The sequence below is a fragment of the Echinococcus granulosus genome (genome assembly GCF_000524195.1).
Source record: "Echinococcus granulosus chromosome Unknown EG_S00002, whole genome shotgun sequence".
NCBI classification, from domain to species: domain Eukaryota; kingdom Metazoa; phylum Platyhelminthes; class Cestoda; order Cyclophyllidea; family Taeniidae; genus Echinococcus; species Echinococcus granulosus.
The window spans coordinates 1,939,205-1,950,587 of NW_020170382.1; the positions used below are offsets into that span (position 1 = coordinate 1,939,205).

The window sequence follows — 11,383 nt, forward strand, 5'->3', positions numbered from 1 at the left end:
GTGATCTTTTAACAAATATAACCTAAATTTCGGCAACTATTCATAGCACCTAGAAACTTCCCTGAGGGCTAAAAACGATATAATACTTGGGCAGAATATGCATTGTCGGCCTACAGTGGGATTTAAGCCACTGGCTTGGCCTGGACGTCAAGTTACCTGGTACAGGGACAGTAGCTGAGCTTCTGCGTGGCCTGCTGCCAAATCAGAAAAGTAAGTAAACTATTAGCCCTGGTAGTTTTCCATTCGCTCAAACAACTACATCGGTGGAACTTGGTGAGCCATTACTCACTTTTTAGCGGAAAGTTAGCTGTGCACCAAATGAACGCCTCCACTCGCTACGGAACTTGTTTATCTTTGAAGGCTCGAACCCCCTTTACTTTGGCGATTTTGGAACTGACTAAACAATACCGACACCGAAGCTGGGAGTCTAAGCACCCTATCCCGGTTTTTGCCTAAAAACCCACCACCCGAAAACCAATAACACTCGCGAGAACCAACGACTTCTACCCCTCTCGTCCCACTTCGTTTTGGAATACACACCACACTTTTATCTCACTCAGTGTTATCACACTTTCTATCCAGAGTAAAAATAAAGGAAAATAGGAATACAATGAGCCTTATTATTAAAATGGACATATAGTCAGTCCCTGTGAAGAGATCGGGAGGTGTAGCGCTCCTGAGCCATGCAGACGAGATCGTTGGTGAATTCGGCACCAGCGGCGCAGGAGAGCAGCGCCTGCAGTGACTGCTGCTCCTCCCTGCCAAAGACGTAACCGTTCGCCTTGTCTACGCACTGCATCACCCGATGAAGCAGGGTTCGATCCTACAACCACCACCATAACAAGCAAACCTTTAAAACCTCTCGAGGCAAAACTAGCCGAATGACTTTGCAAATAAAGCCTAGTGAAGGACTGCTTACTTTGAACGATGTTACACAAATGGTAGCTATCTTGACGCCAGTAAATTAGTGCCAGAAGTCAACACAGGGCCTCATGCCACTTTACAAAAGTGAAGCCACGGCGAGTAAACAGGCATTCGCTCACATTTTTGCGGTACTGAGGGACCCAAAAAACTAGGGATTAGTCATGTGACCTTTTAGAAGCCCATAATATACAAAGGCCATATTTCGGGATTGCACAAAATGACTCGATCTCCTGAAATCTCATGAATGGTCAATAAGGTAACTAGGATGTCTGTGATTGGAAGAAATGAGACCAAGGTAAAACTTCTGTCCATGGTAAAGAGGCTCCAGAATATGGATTATGTACATGGAAAACCAACCAACCTGGGCATTCAAAATCTGAAATGTGATAAGAGATCTGTCCTGCACGAGGTCAGCGAGAGCCTGATTCATCCTTTTGTATTTTGCAAAGAATAAATCGTCCTAGTTGGAAAATAAACAAATTTTTAAAAAAGCTATCACCGCCGTATTTTGCAAATTTTATGAGTGAATGCTGAAATAGCTAAACAGAACATCAGGTCTTTAAATTATTTCTTACGCAGAAAATGGACCTTTACTCATTTTATGAATGATGCACTTCAATGCAAGTGGAAATGTACGGCGCAAAACTATTACGAGGATCAACCCATACACCGAGAAATTTACTTACAATCTTCTTAAATGAATAACTTCATAATGGTTGAACCTTCAGTTAAACAATTTGCAAAAGTGGCAACGGTAATGAAGCCAACCAACGCTGCTCGTTATACATATTCACCAATTCGTAAGGCAGAGAGGATGCCTCACAGAAGTTCCCGACACTTGTAATTACCGCCTTCGATTTACCCCATACGACTATGAACACACCACAGCCGGGTTGCCTCTTAAATCGTCACAAAATATTCGGTTCTCTGACTAGCACCTAGATCGCATTTGCTCACCACAAGCACGACCGAACGAGAGTGGCAAGGAGGCTCTGCTCGTCCCACCTGTACTTGATAGCCCAGCTGTTCAGTGCTTGTAGAAATAATTTCTCCCTGACTACTTCGCACTCTCACAAATTCAATGAGAAAACCGGTTATACCACAAATGGTCATGGTATATACCAAATTTAACAAAAAATATACGAGAAAAAATGTTTAGAAAAATTTGAAACACACAGAAGCGGAGAAACCGGGTCTACTTAGGTCGCATTTATAGCTGTCTAACAATCGCCTTATTTTTACAGTCATCGCAGTAACCAACGCTAATCTGGGAGAAAACACAGCGCAGTACCTCACCTCCAACTGTTCAACGAGGTGGGAGAGATTGAGGACCTCGGTGAAGAAATCCAGATTAAAGGGGAGCTGACCGTAGAGCTCAACGAGATCGATTTTGCTCAAAACGTTAACATGAGGCAGGGAGAGCTGGAGCATAGCGACCAGGGAGGTGAGCAACACCGAAATAAATTTACCCGCATCAGTGCAGTAGTGAGAATCTACCAGGTGCACCGCGGCCAGTCGCAGACCCAGGCCCGAACGCGGGTCTGTGAGACTGCTATTTGATGTAGGGGTGTGAGTGAGGAAAGTAAGAAGCTTGCGGAAGGCCGTATTGTTGCAGTACAGCTCCACCTGCAATGAGACCACATATACGGTAGGTCTTATGGCAGAAACTGAATCAGAAATCAGGTAATGTGAATGAGCGGAACCTAAGGAAGTAAGAAACCGCTATTTTAACATATATATCGGCCAGTTTAAAGTTGTTTCCAATGCATTTTCCTAGTAGAGAAAGGAAAAAGGAGAGAGGGGATTTTCAAAGATTACTTGGGTGCCGAATTAACCGAGAACATGTCAGTAACACGGGCATACTTTCACGAATTCAGGTGGTTATCAACAATGGAGTTCAGTCCAATCTAAAACCGACTGTCGCCCATCATACTAGATCAGTTATCAAGGTACGAATCGCGTGCGTTAAATTAGAGGCAGAAGTTACGAAATTTAAACCCCACTGCAAAGTTCGTGAAAACCATCGACACCAATATTTTAAACTGCCAGTTTGTAAGTAGGTGTCATTCCTACCCAATGAAAGGGCACACATTAATCAAAGAACGAATTTCTCATTCTTCAATGCTTATCAACGGTGGAGCATATTACGGGTTAAAACTTAGTCCTGTTCACCGTTCAAACCAGTCATATTAGAACCCTAAGCTTGGGCCTAAAAAAACCACATAGGGGTCGACTTAAACCCTGCTGCAGCATCAAAGATCGTTTGTGAAAACGATTGAGACGATGACGACGTTCTATGATATCAGAGGTAAGAGATGTTTTTTGTGGATCCGGTATATCAATAAAATTTTTACCACCTTGAAAAGCTCCATGTACTCTTTTAAAAGGGAGCCTGAACAAAATTGATAAAAAGCTGCCATATGTTCTCATGATCTTGGAATAAGGGCACCTTGGTCCCCTACAGAAAGTCAGTTGGCTAGACATCGCAACACAGATCTCGACTCGTAGTTTGCGCCATTCTGCACAGGAATACAACAAGCGATTAAATGTGGAAAAACCGTAGTGATCTATGCACAATTTCTAAAATAAGTTTACTAGATTTAACTACGACCAGCCTAACCCAACAAAGACAAAATTTTACGGTAATGAATAAAACGATTTTTGTCGTTGGTTGACCAGACTGGATGGCGAACTATTACCACTGGGTAGCAATAGTAACATTTAATTTGAATGAATCAGATATATGAAAAAAGCATCTTTTATTGAAGATTTTGCAACTCGAAAGGTAAAACATTCCCAAAGTAAATTCGCCTGTAACAAAAGCAAGAGTTTCATGAAAAAGGCGCAAATTCAGCAACACATCGCAGTCCACTACCGTTCTGTTCGACACAATGATAACATGTAAAATAAGTCCTTTAATGACACGATGTAGTTGAGCTGATGCCTGTTTCAAAAGCTGTCATTCATTTTAAATGAACAAATGGTAAGGGGAAATCAAGTGAATACTATACTTGGAGGGGCAGTAAATGGTACCATTAAAGTTGCAATTTCAAGAAAAGAATAGGTACTAAAGTCACCCACCTGACCGGGACAGTCAAAGATGAGGTATGTCTTGACCGACTGCTGCCTGAATGGGCGCAGACGCTCAGCGAGCCACTGGCGGTTGGCGTAGAGGTACTCCATGCAGTAGAGGAGTCCTCCATTAGGACCTAATTGCAACGCCTCCATCACGTCGTCCAAGGTGATGAGATCACGCAGATCAACCTCACAGCTGTACGGTAACTCCTCATTGGCCGGATCAAGATTCACAACCACCACTCTGCGGCCTAGATTCATATGATGGCATTTTTACGAGTAAATAAGAAAATCTTTTGATAGCAATCCATGCACTGATTTTTGTTTCTGTCAGATACTGGTTGCCCACAGCACATAAAAGAACTTCTCTCTACAGCGGCATTAACTAATCTCTTCGATTGGCATTATTCTACATTCCAAAAAGGTAAACCAGTGTCATTCTGTAGATATTTAAGCCCAGAGAACCGTCACTGATAATCAGTAAGAACAACAGCGGCTCTTCAAAACTATCATTAAAGTTTCGAGTCGATTAGCCAACCTTGAAGTGGTCATATGCATTAGACTAACTTAGCTCAGGAGAACACTTGTGCTTTTATGATGCAAATATTTAAACGCAAACCAATAAAAAGATCCTGTGTAAAAAAGAAATTGGCTCCCGAAAAACACGTGAATTGGGGAAAATGGAGCATTTAACAAAAAAATATCCCGAGTTAAACGCGGCTTAAACTTTAAAACTAAAAACAATCCACAAGGTGTGAAATATTGTAAGTGCACCCTTGGAAGACTAACCAGCTTTAAGGCAACACTTTGAATGGGAGGTGAAGATAAATTTTGCTTTCAATACGAACGTATTTTGAACTCCTTTAACACATACACAAAAAATCGACTTCACAAAGTTACTGAGAGAAGCAACGCGATAAAATTCACAGGCCGTGAAGACTGCAATGTCAAACAAAGATGAAACTGTCCCAGCTTGTAGAAAGAATCAATTTGGACACAAAACAGACGGATATTAATCACACCACTTTCACTAAAGCAAGAACAAAAAACTAATTTTACATGTGCTCTCAAGTGGGACAAATGCAATAATTTTTTTAGCAAAAGCATCTGAAAATTGGAATCTAGACCAATTTAAACCATATAAAATCAGAACCGCGGCATTGTTAAGACGGAGTAAAATGAGTGGTCCAGAGAAAGCCATCAAAACAAAATATCAGAATACAAAAAATACTAACGAAGCACATCAAGGCCGGCGCATCTAGTAATCCACACCCTATAGGGGCACAGCTTAACAAATAGGCACTATCCAATACCCGATTTGACAACACTGAGCATACAGTTGGCCACAATAGGTGTTAGAGAATTTAGTTTTTTACCAAAAAATTAATTAAAAATTGAAAGCATTCAACTTGCCTAGTTCTGCAAGAAATTCTTGCATTGCAGAACAGTAGGTCGATTTACCACTGCCTGGCGGACCGATCACAACTTGACCGAAGAGACCAAGAGCAAAACACCCGGATGTCATCCTTCTTATTTCAATCCTTTGATCAATCGAATTTCACCCGCACTGACCTAGAGGAAAAAGAAGGCGACAGCCACTCACTTTTACCAAGGCAAGCCTTCGGAAGAATCGAAAAGCGTGTATGAGTGGCTTTTATTAACACAAAAAGTTGTACTGAGGGAGACATGGTTATTCGGCGAATGGGTTGGCGTGAATCGTGATGTCTTGAATGTGAATATCAGTGAGAGGTTTGTAGGTCTTATCTTCTACAGGAGCACGTTCCAGTTCATCGAGAACATCCCAACCATCGATCACCCTGCACCAGAAGGTATATTTTACATGTTAAAGCACTTCTTGAGCATGAACAACGTCTAAAGTGGACACAACCCACTTGCCAAATATTGAGTACTTCATATCTAGCATAGTCTGTTTACTATAAGTAATAAAAAACTGCGATCCATTGGAATCCGGCCCATTGTTGGCCATGGAGACAATGCCCCTGGAATTATGCTAGAAAAAGAAAAGAATCAAAGTGGGAGTCAAAAGCACCCACCTTAAGTGCGTCATCAAATTCGTCCTTAAACTTCTGCTTCCAGATGCTCTGACCATTTTTCCCGGTGCCTGGAGAGCATTATTGAGACGTAGAATAGCAATTGTCACCTACCTGTTGGATCGCCTGTCTGAACTATAAAACCCTTAATATTTCTATGAAAAATACATCCCTTGTAGTAGTCAGAGGCACAGAGAGCGAGAAAATTCTAACATCCGAGCGAAAGGTAAAAAAGATAAAAAACGAGCATAAGACGGAGTTGATTTACAGTCTCTAAGACTTTACTACGAAGAGGGGAGACAGATAATTGTCAGTGGTTTGCTTGAGAGAGCTCTGGACGGGAAAAAGTTTGCGGCTGGCTAATGCTTTTCGTCATGGCGGGAAGACCCCAGACACCGGATTGAGGCCGGGGTTGCAGCAAAACGTGCTCCATATAATCAATGGCGTCCAATAATTCACGCCAGGCCTCGGCACTGATGCCATGGGTGATGTTCTGCTCGGGCACAAGGGGATTGGGACAGTGCAAAAAGTGACCCTGGCTGGTTTGCCCCTCACGAGGCAAAATTCGGCCAGATCGGAGACAAAAAGTACTCTTCTCAGGTTGTTGAGCTCGCAGGAAGGCGAAAAACTGAAGTAACAAGTCCGGTGCTTCAACAGGACAGTGAGGATGTTCCTCATAGATGAAAATTTGTTCAGGAATGGAGCAATCATCTTGTAGGAGGAGATACTCCAAAGCCGGTGCCTGTTCCACAGCTACTTGAAGAAAAGAAACCAGAAGAGAGGTCAATTTGTAGTTGGTAAAGCCAAAAGATGGTCCATGGTGAGTGATACGAACGCCACGCATGAGAAACTTGAGGGCACTAGCGAGGTAGAGAAAGGCGGGCACCTGCGTGACAAGTGCACGCATCCAATAGGCGGCGTGAAGCACCAGTCGGGTGGTGTCAAAATCACCGGAACTGCGAGAAATGTCTACACCCACGCCGAGACACTTGTGACGTGCGTAGTTGATGATGGGTGTACGACCGGGCAACACCCGTGAGTTAGAACCACTCAGTGGATCGAGACGCTTGAGGAGGTATCGCACAGGAGTGAGTGTGTGGTAGTTTGTCTGGCCATTATAGTTCAACAAGCCGTACATTATAGATAGTCCGGAGGTGGAAGGATGCTGGTGTAAGTTGGCCACTGATGTGGAACAAAATTGAGCAAAGGAGCGTAGCCTAGAAGGCACTTCGAGACCCAGATTCACCACTGCGTCCAAGTCGCTGGAATTCGAGCCAAGCCCATTGATGACCGAGCCGAAGGGATAAACGGAGGAGCCAGGTCTAATTGTGCTGAGGATTTCGGAAAGACTATCCGAGAAGGTAAAAAGGGCGAGCCGAAAGGAATGGCAGAGGGTTGTACAATCAACTAGTTTTTGCATCTGACCCAAAATGGAGTCCTGCTGAAGAAGGAGCTTTTCTAATGCAGAAGGGGAGGGCGGAGCAGGTTGAAATCGAACCAAATTTTCGTCACACTCTTCGGAAGTAGAAGATACGGGCCAAATAGAGGGGTCAGAACAGACTCGGTAGTAAGGCAGGTTGAATCGCTCAGTACTGCCATCAGTAGTGAGAATTGGGAGGTAGGCACGAGGGACAACACGAATTTGGCGGAGGGCTTTGTGCAGAGCGATCTGAGAGCGTGATTGGAGAAGGAGAAGACCCCCACCCTTTTGCCAGTAGTAGGCATTTTCAAGATTGGCTGATGCCTCCTGGAAGAGTGTCAGCACGCGTGGCAGAGAGGCAGGTGCGACAGTGAGGCAGATGCACCGACGTGCACATTCCAAATAAGAGTTGAGGTTCATCAGGGAAGATAGGATGTAGTTGGGGGAGGGAGATAGGGTACTGTCTGTTTGACGAAAAGGCAAGAAAACAAAGCTCCTAATGGCTCACCTCACAGGCAAGGGGTGCTTGCATGCAGAACAACTCAACCTTGATGTCGCCCAAATCTGTGTGCAACGTCACCGCCTAAAAAGTGCAAAACAGTGGTTTAAAAGGAAGACTATGTGAAGGGGATAAAAATTACTATAAAGCTCACATAGTATAGAACACTTACTACCACATTAGCAAAAGACATCATGACAAAGAATATCATTCACCGGCTGCTACATATACATAAAAAGCCCACCTGAGCCCCAGTATGTTTAGAAAATGATCTAATTAGATGGTAAAATGGCTCGTGTGTTTGAGAGACAAACCACAGTAGGGGCACAGACAAACAGCCAAACAAGACAGAAGTCGTGGAGTACCGCTGAACGTAGGTTTACTGAATATTAAAATAAAAAGAGGAAATAAAAAAGGAGCACACTAGCGGGTGCTGGCGCGGACAGTTGGCTCAACGTAACCGCGAATGAAAGGCAGACCGGTAGGGACCTCACGCTGATAGGAGCGATAGGCGTCGCCAAAAAAGGCCACCAAACTGCGCTCCTCGGAGTAAACCCTGGCGCGAAAGAAGAGGTACGCGGCCAGAGGGTAGATAAAAGAACAGAGAGGATTGACCAAGAGGAGTTGGGTGCCGAGACTCCAGAAGAACCAGCCCACGTAGGCGGGATGTCTGCACCAGGCGTAGACGCCCTTTCGAACCAGCCGATGCCCACGTCGCCATGTGTGTTCGACGTAGTGCGAGAAGTTATCTGCCGCCGTCCACATGGCCATCTTGCGGAAAGCCTCGCCCGCTACGCAGATTAGAAGTCCAGTGAGATTAAGCCAGAGAAAGGAAGTGGTTTTGGCTGACCAAAAGTAAACTTCCAGCCAATACTCGATGAAACTGAGGGCCATTGCACCCAGGTACTCGGGACTGTGATCCAACAGGTAGAGGTCGACACCGGCTCTCGAAGGGCTAGTCAAAGCGACAACGAAAAACTCAGACCAGTGAAAGAAGGCGAGAAAGGTGAGATAGAGGCCGAAAGGCCACACAGCACGAGAGTTGCAGAGCTCTTTGAAGGCGTGGAGGGTGAGGAGGAGTCCGAAGAGAAAGACACCACCGAGGCAGAAGGCAATGGCGAGGTTTTGACGGTACCCCTTGGGATCGAGATCCCGACCACGAGTGGCGTAAGAAGAAAAGAAGTCAACTGCACGAGGTAGGATTGCATAGGAGATGAGGGAAAGTAAAGATACGAATGTAGCGAGGAGGATGATTAAGGAGAAGATACTAAAGAAGGGGGTATAACTCAAGAGAATACAGTCAAAAATAAGGAGAGATAGGATGCCAAGTGAAAACCCTACCAGCGAAGTTGGTGCAGGCCATGGAAGAACCTCAGATATCATGCCGATATGTTCAAACCTACGGAGTAGATATATTCGACTACGAATGTGCGATGAGTACTCTTAAAGCGAAAGTTTACAAACCTGCCTTTGTTGGTAACAGTGAAGGATACCTAGTTAATTTTTTACAACAAAACTGACAAAATAAAAAGGAATAGAGAACATCCGGCTCAAGGACCCCAATAAGCAACACAATTTCAGCCACGATTTTGGCATTGATAGGTCATGTCCGGCGCAAATGAACAGTCTGTACTCAGGATGTGCATACATCTAATAATTTAAAAACATCCACTATCACGACAAGTTGCCAAATAGCTCGAAAGTCTAGTAGGAATTTAGAAAATATTCTTTATTTACAAAATATGTAAAGCATGGGGCGCTGTATCCGACCTACAAAACACAACAACCTCATTGTGGATAAACTATGTACACTGGGGTATAACTACGATAATCGCAGTACAAAATATTTTACAGTAGCGACCTGGCGAAAGAGCACCACACACCAAACCACTGCCGCGTCGGTGTTAAAACGGCGGCACTGGCTGCTAGCTAACCATTCAACAACGAGGTTTTGAGGTGACTACCCGAGTAAGTCAGTACAAGAAAATAAAATGACATATACAAAAGCAAAAATGTTCCCTAAGTGTGGCGTTTTAAAGTAAAAGTTAGGCAAAAATGGTCACAACATTTAACTTGTAGGCTGACTCAAGTCACCAAAATGCACTCATAAAATATCACATTACAACGTCGCGCTCATATTGAAATTCTTCAACAGTTAATTAGTTTTGTTGCAAACCATTCAAAATTTTGTTATGCCGATGGAGTTGTTTATCTTATTTGTAGGTCGCAGCAACGGTCACTATAACACATACGATTGATAACATGATTGATCCCGGTATGATTCATGTAAGGTGTTAATGTTTCCCAAGAACTGGAAAATATTGATGCAAAAATATTTGAGGCGTTTGATCTTTTTGATCACGAGCGTAATAAAACCGTGGATTCTCGTGAGCTCGGCACCATAGTCCGCAGTCTTGGATTATGTCCTTCGGAAGCCGATTTAGTTAAGCTCACTGCCAAAGTATGGTTGGTATGTTTGTTACACTTTAAGCTTGAAAATTCTCCACCTAATGGTTGCATAAATTATGAAACTTTTCTGCCTGTGATAGGACAAATATTGATTGACAAGATGTAAGTCTTGAACTAGCTTATTTTCTAAGGTACTCAGTTCTTCCTGAGGATGAAATTGTTAAAGCGTTTCGAGTTTTTGATCCCGAAAAAACCGGAGTAGTTGATGCAGATGTTCTTGAGGAGCATTTAATGAGAGAAGGTGCAATTTAACGCAAGTTAATATTCATTAGGTGAAAAGTTTACTCGAGATGAGATGGATGAAATGCTTGCTTCCGCAATTGACGTACAAAAGAATGGAATAAATTATCGGGAGTTTGCAATAACCCTTGCTAGCAAAACGAAGATTAATTGAAAAATGTCTTCTGTTCCCGAAGTTTATTTGTGGTTTAGGATCTTTTCAGAGCACAACTCAATTCCTTCTGTGAGTAAGCGCAATACATTCACATGATGTTGTATAGATTGTTGCCTGTCGAAGCTTTTAATTTGCCCTTAACCTGCCGTAGTTTATAAAAAAGGCTTCGTGTAAAGTCAAATCCAGGTGGAAATTTATAGTAATGAAATCTAAGGCATTGTAATATTAAACCGTGGTATAATGAAAGAGTTTGTGCTACTGAAATATTTAGCGCTGTTCACATGCACATTTTCGAGCAATTTAGGTAGATGTAGAATCGTCCATTCAGAAGCATCCAGCTCATGCTTGGTATGTGTGTGCCATTAAAACCCCCTTTTGTGACATCATGGAATCCACATCTTTTTCGTGATAAAGGCATTGAACATTCGATGGATTTAATAAGCTTTGGATTGTTAATCTGGACTGCGCGTTTAGCAATCTATAAGTAGCGACTGATGCGCCCTAGAACAGTTTCTGGTTTCTCGCACAAATTTTGTCTAGTTTCTCATCCG

At 43.3% G+C, this 11,383-nt stretch overlaps 3 protein-coding genes across 3 annotated transcripts in view; 1 reads left to right on the forward strand and 2 right to left on the reverse strand. All coding sequences in view use genetic code 11, as the record gives it.

Moving 5' to 3' along the window:
• Positions 1 to 640: 640 nt before the first annotated feature.
• EGR_00566 (GPN-loop GTPase) lies at positions 641 to 5,524 on the reverse strand (the record flags this gene model as incomplete). Its single annotated transcript, XM_024489815.1, has 5 exons — positions 641 to 823; positions 1,286 to 1,384; positions 2,221 to 2,627; positions 3,936 to 4,243; positions 5,409 to 5,524. 5 exons carry the CDS (start codon positions 5,522 to 5,524, stop codon positions 641 to 643), a joined length of 1,113 nt encoding a protein of 370 aa, XP_024355812.1.
• Positions 5,525 to 5,689: 165 nt separating this feature from the next.
• On the reverse strand, positions 5,690 to 9,352 carry EGR_00567 (Peptidyl-prolyl cis-trans isomerase-like protein; the record flags this gene model as incomplete). The annotated part of the gene is made up of 7 exons (XM_024489816.1): positions 5,690 to 5,816; positions 5,892 to 6,010; positions 6,054 to 6,121; positions 6,165 to 6,258; positions 6,445 to 7,934; positions 7,984 to 8,053; positions 8,414 to 9,352. The coding sequence occupies 7 exons, from the start codon at positions 9,350 to 9,352 to the stop codon at positions 5,690 to 5,692; spliced, it is 2,907 nt and encodes a 968-aa protein (XP_024355813.1).
• Positions 9,353 to 9,402: 50 nt separating this feature from the next.
• EGR_00568 (EF-hand calcium-binding domain-containing protein) overlaps positions 9,403 to 11,383 on the forward strand; it is a gene marked incomplete at both ends in the record, with an annotated part of 2,580 nt that continues 599 nt past the window's right edge. Inside the window, 4 exons of the mRNA XM_024489817.1 lie at positions 9,403 to 9,441; positions 10,193 to 10,244; positions 10,279 to 10,430; positions 10,461 to 10,540. Coding sequence (XP_024355814.1) covers positions 9,403 to 9,441; positions 10,193 to 10,244; positions 10,279 to 10,430; positions 10,461 to 10,540 — 323 coding nt within the window. The remainder of the gene's footprint in view (positions 9,442 to 10,192; positions 10,245 to 10,278; positions 10,431 to 10,460; positions 10,541 to 11,383) is intronic.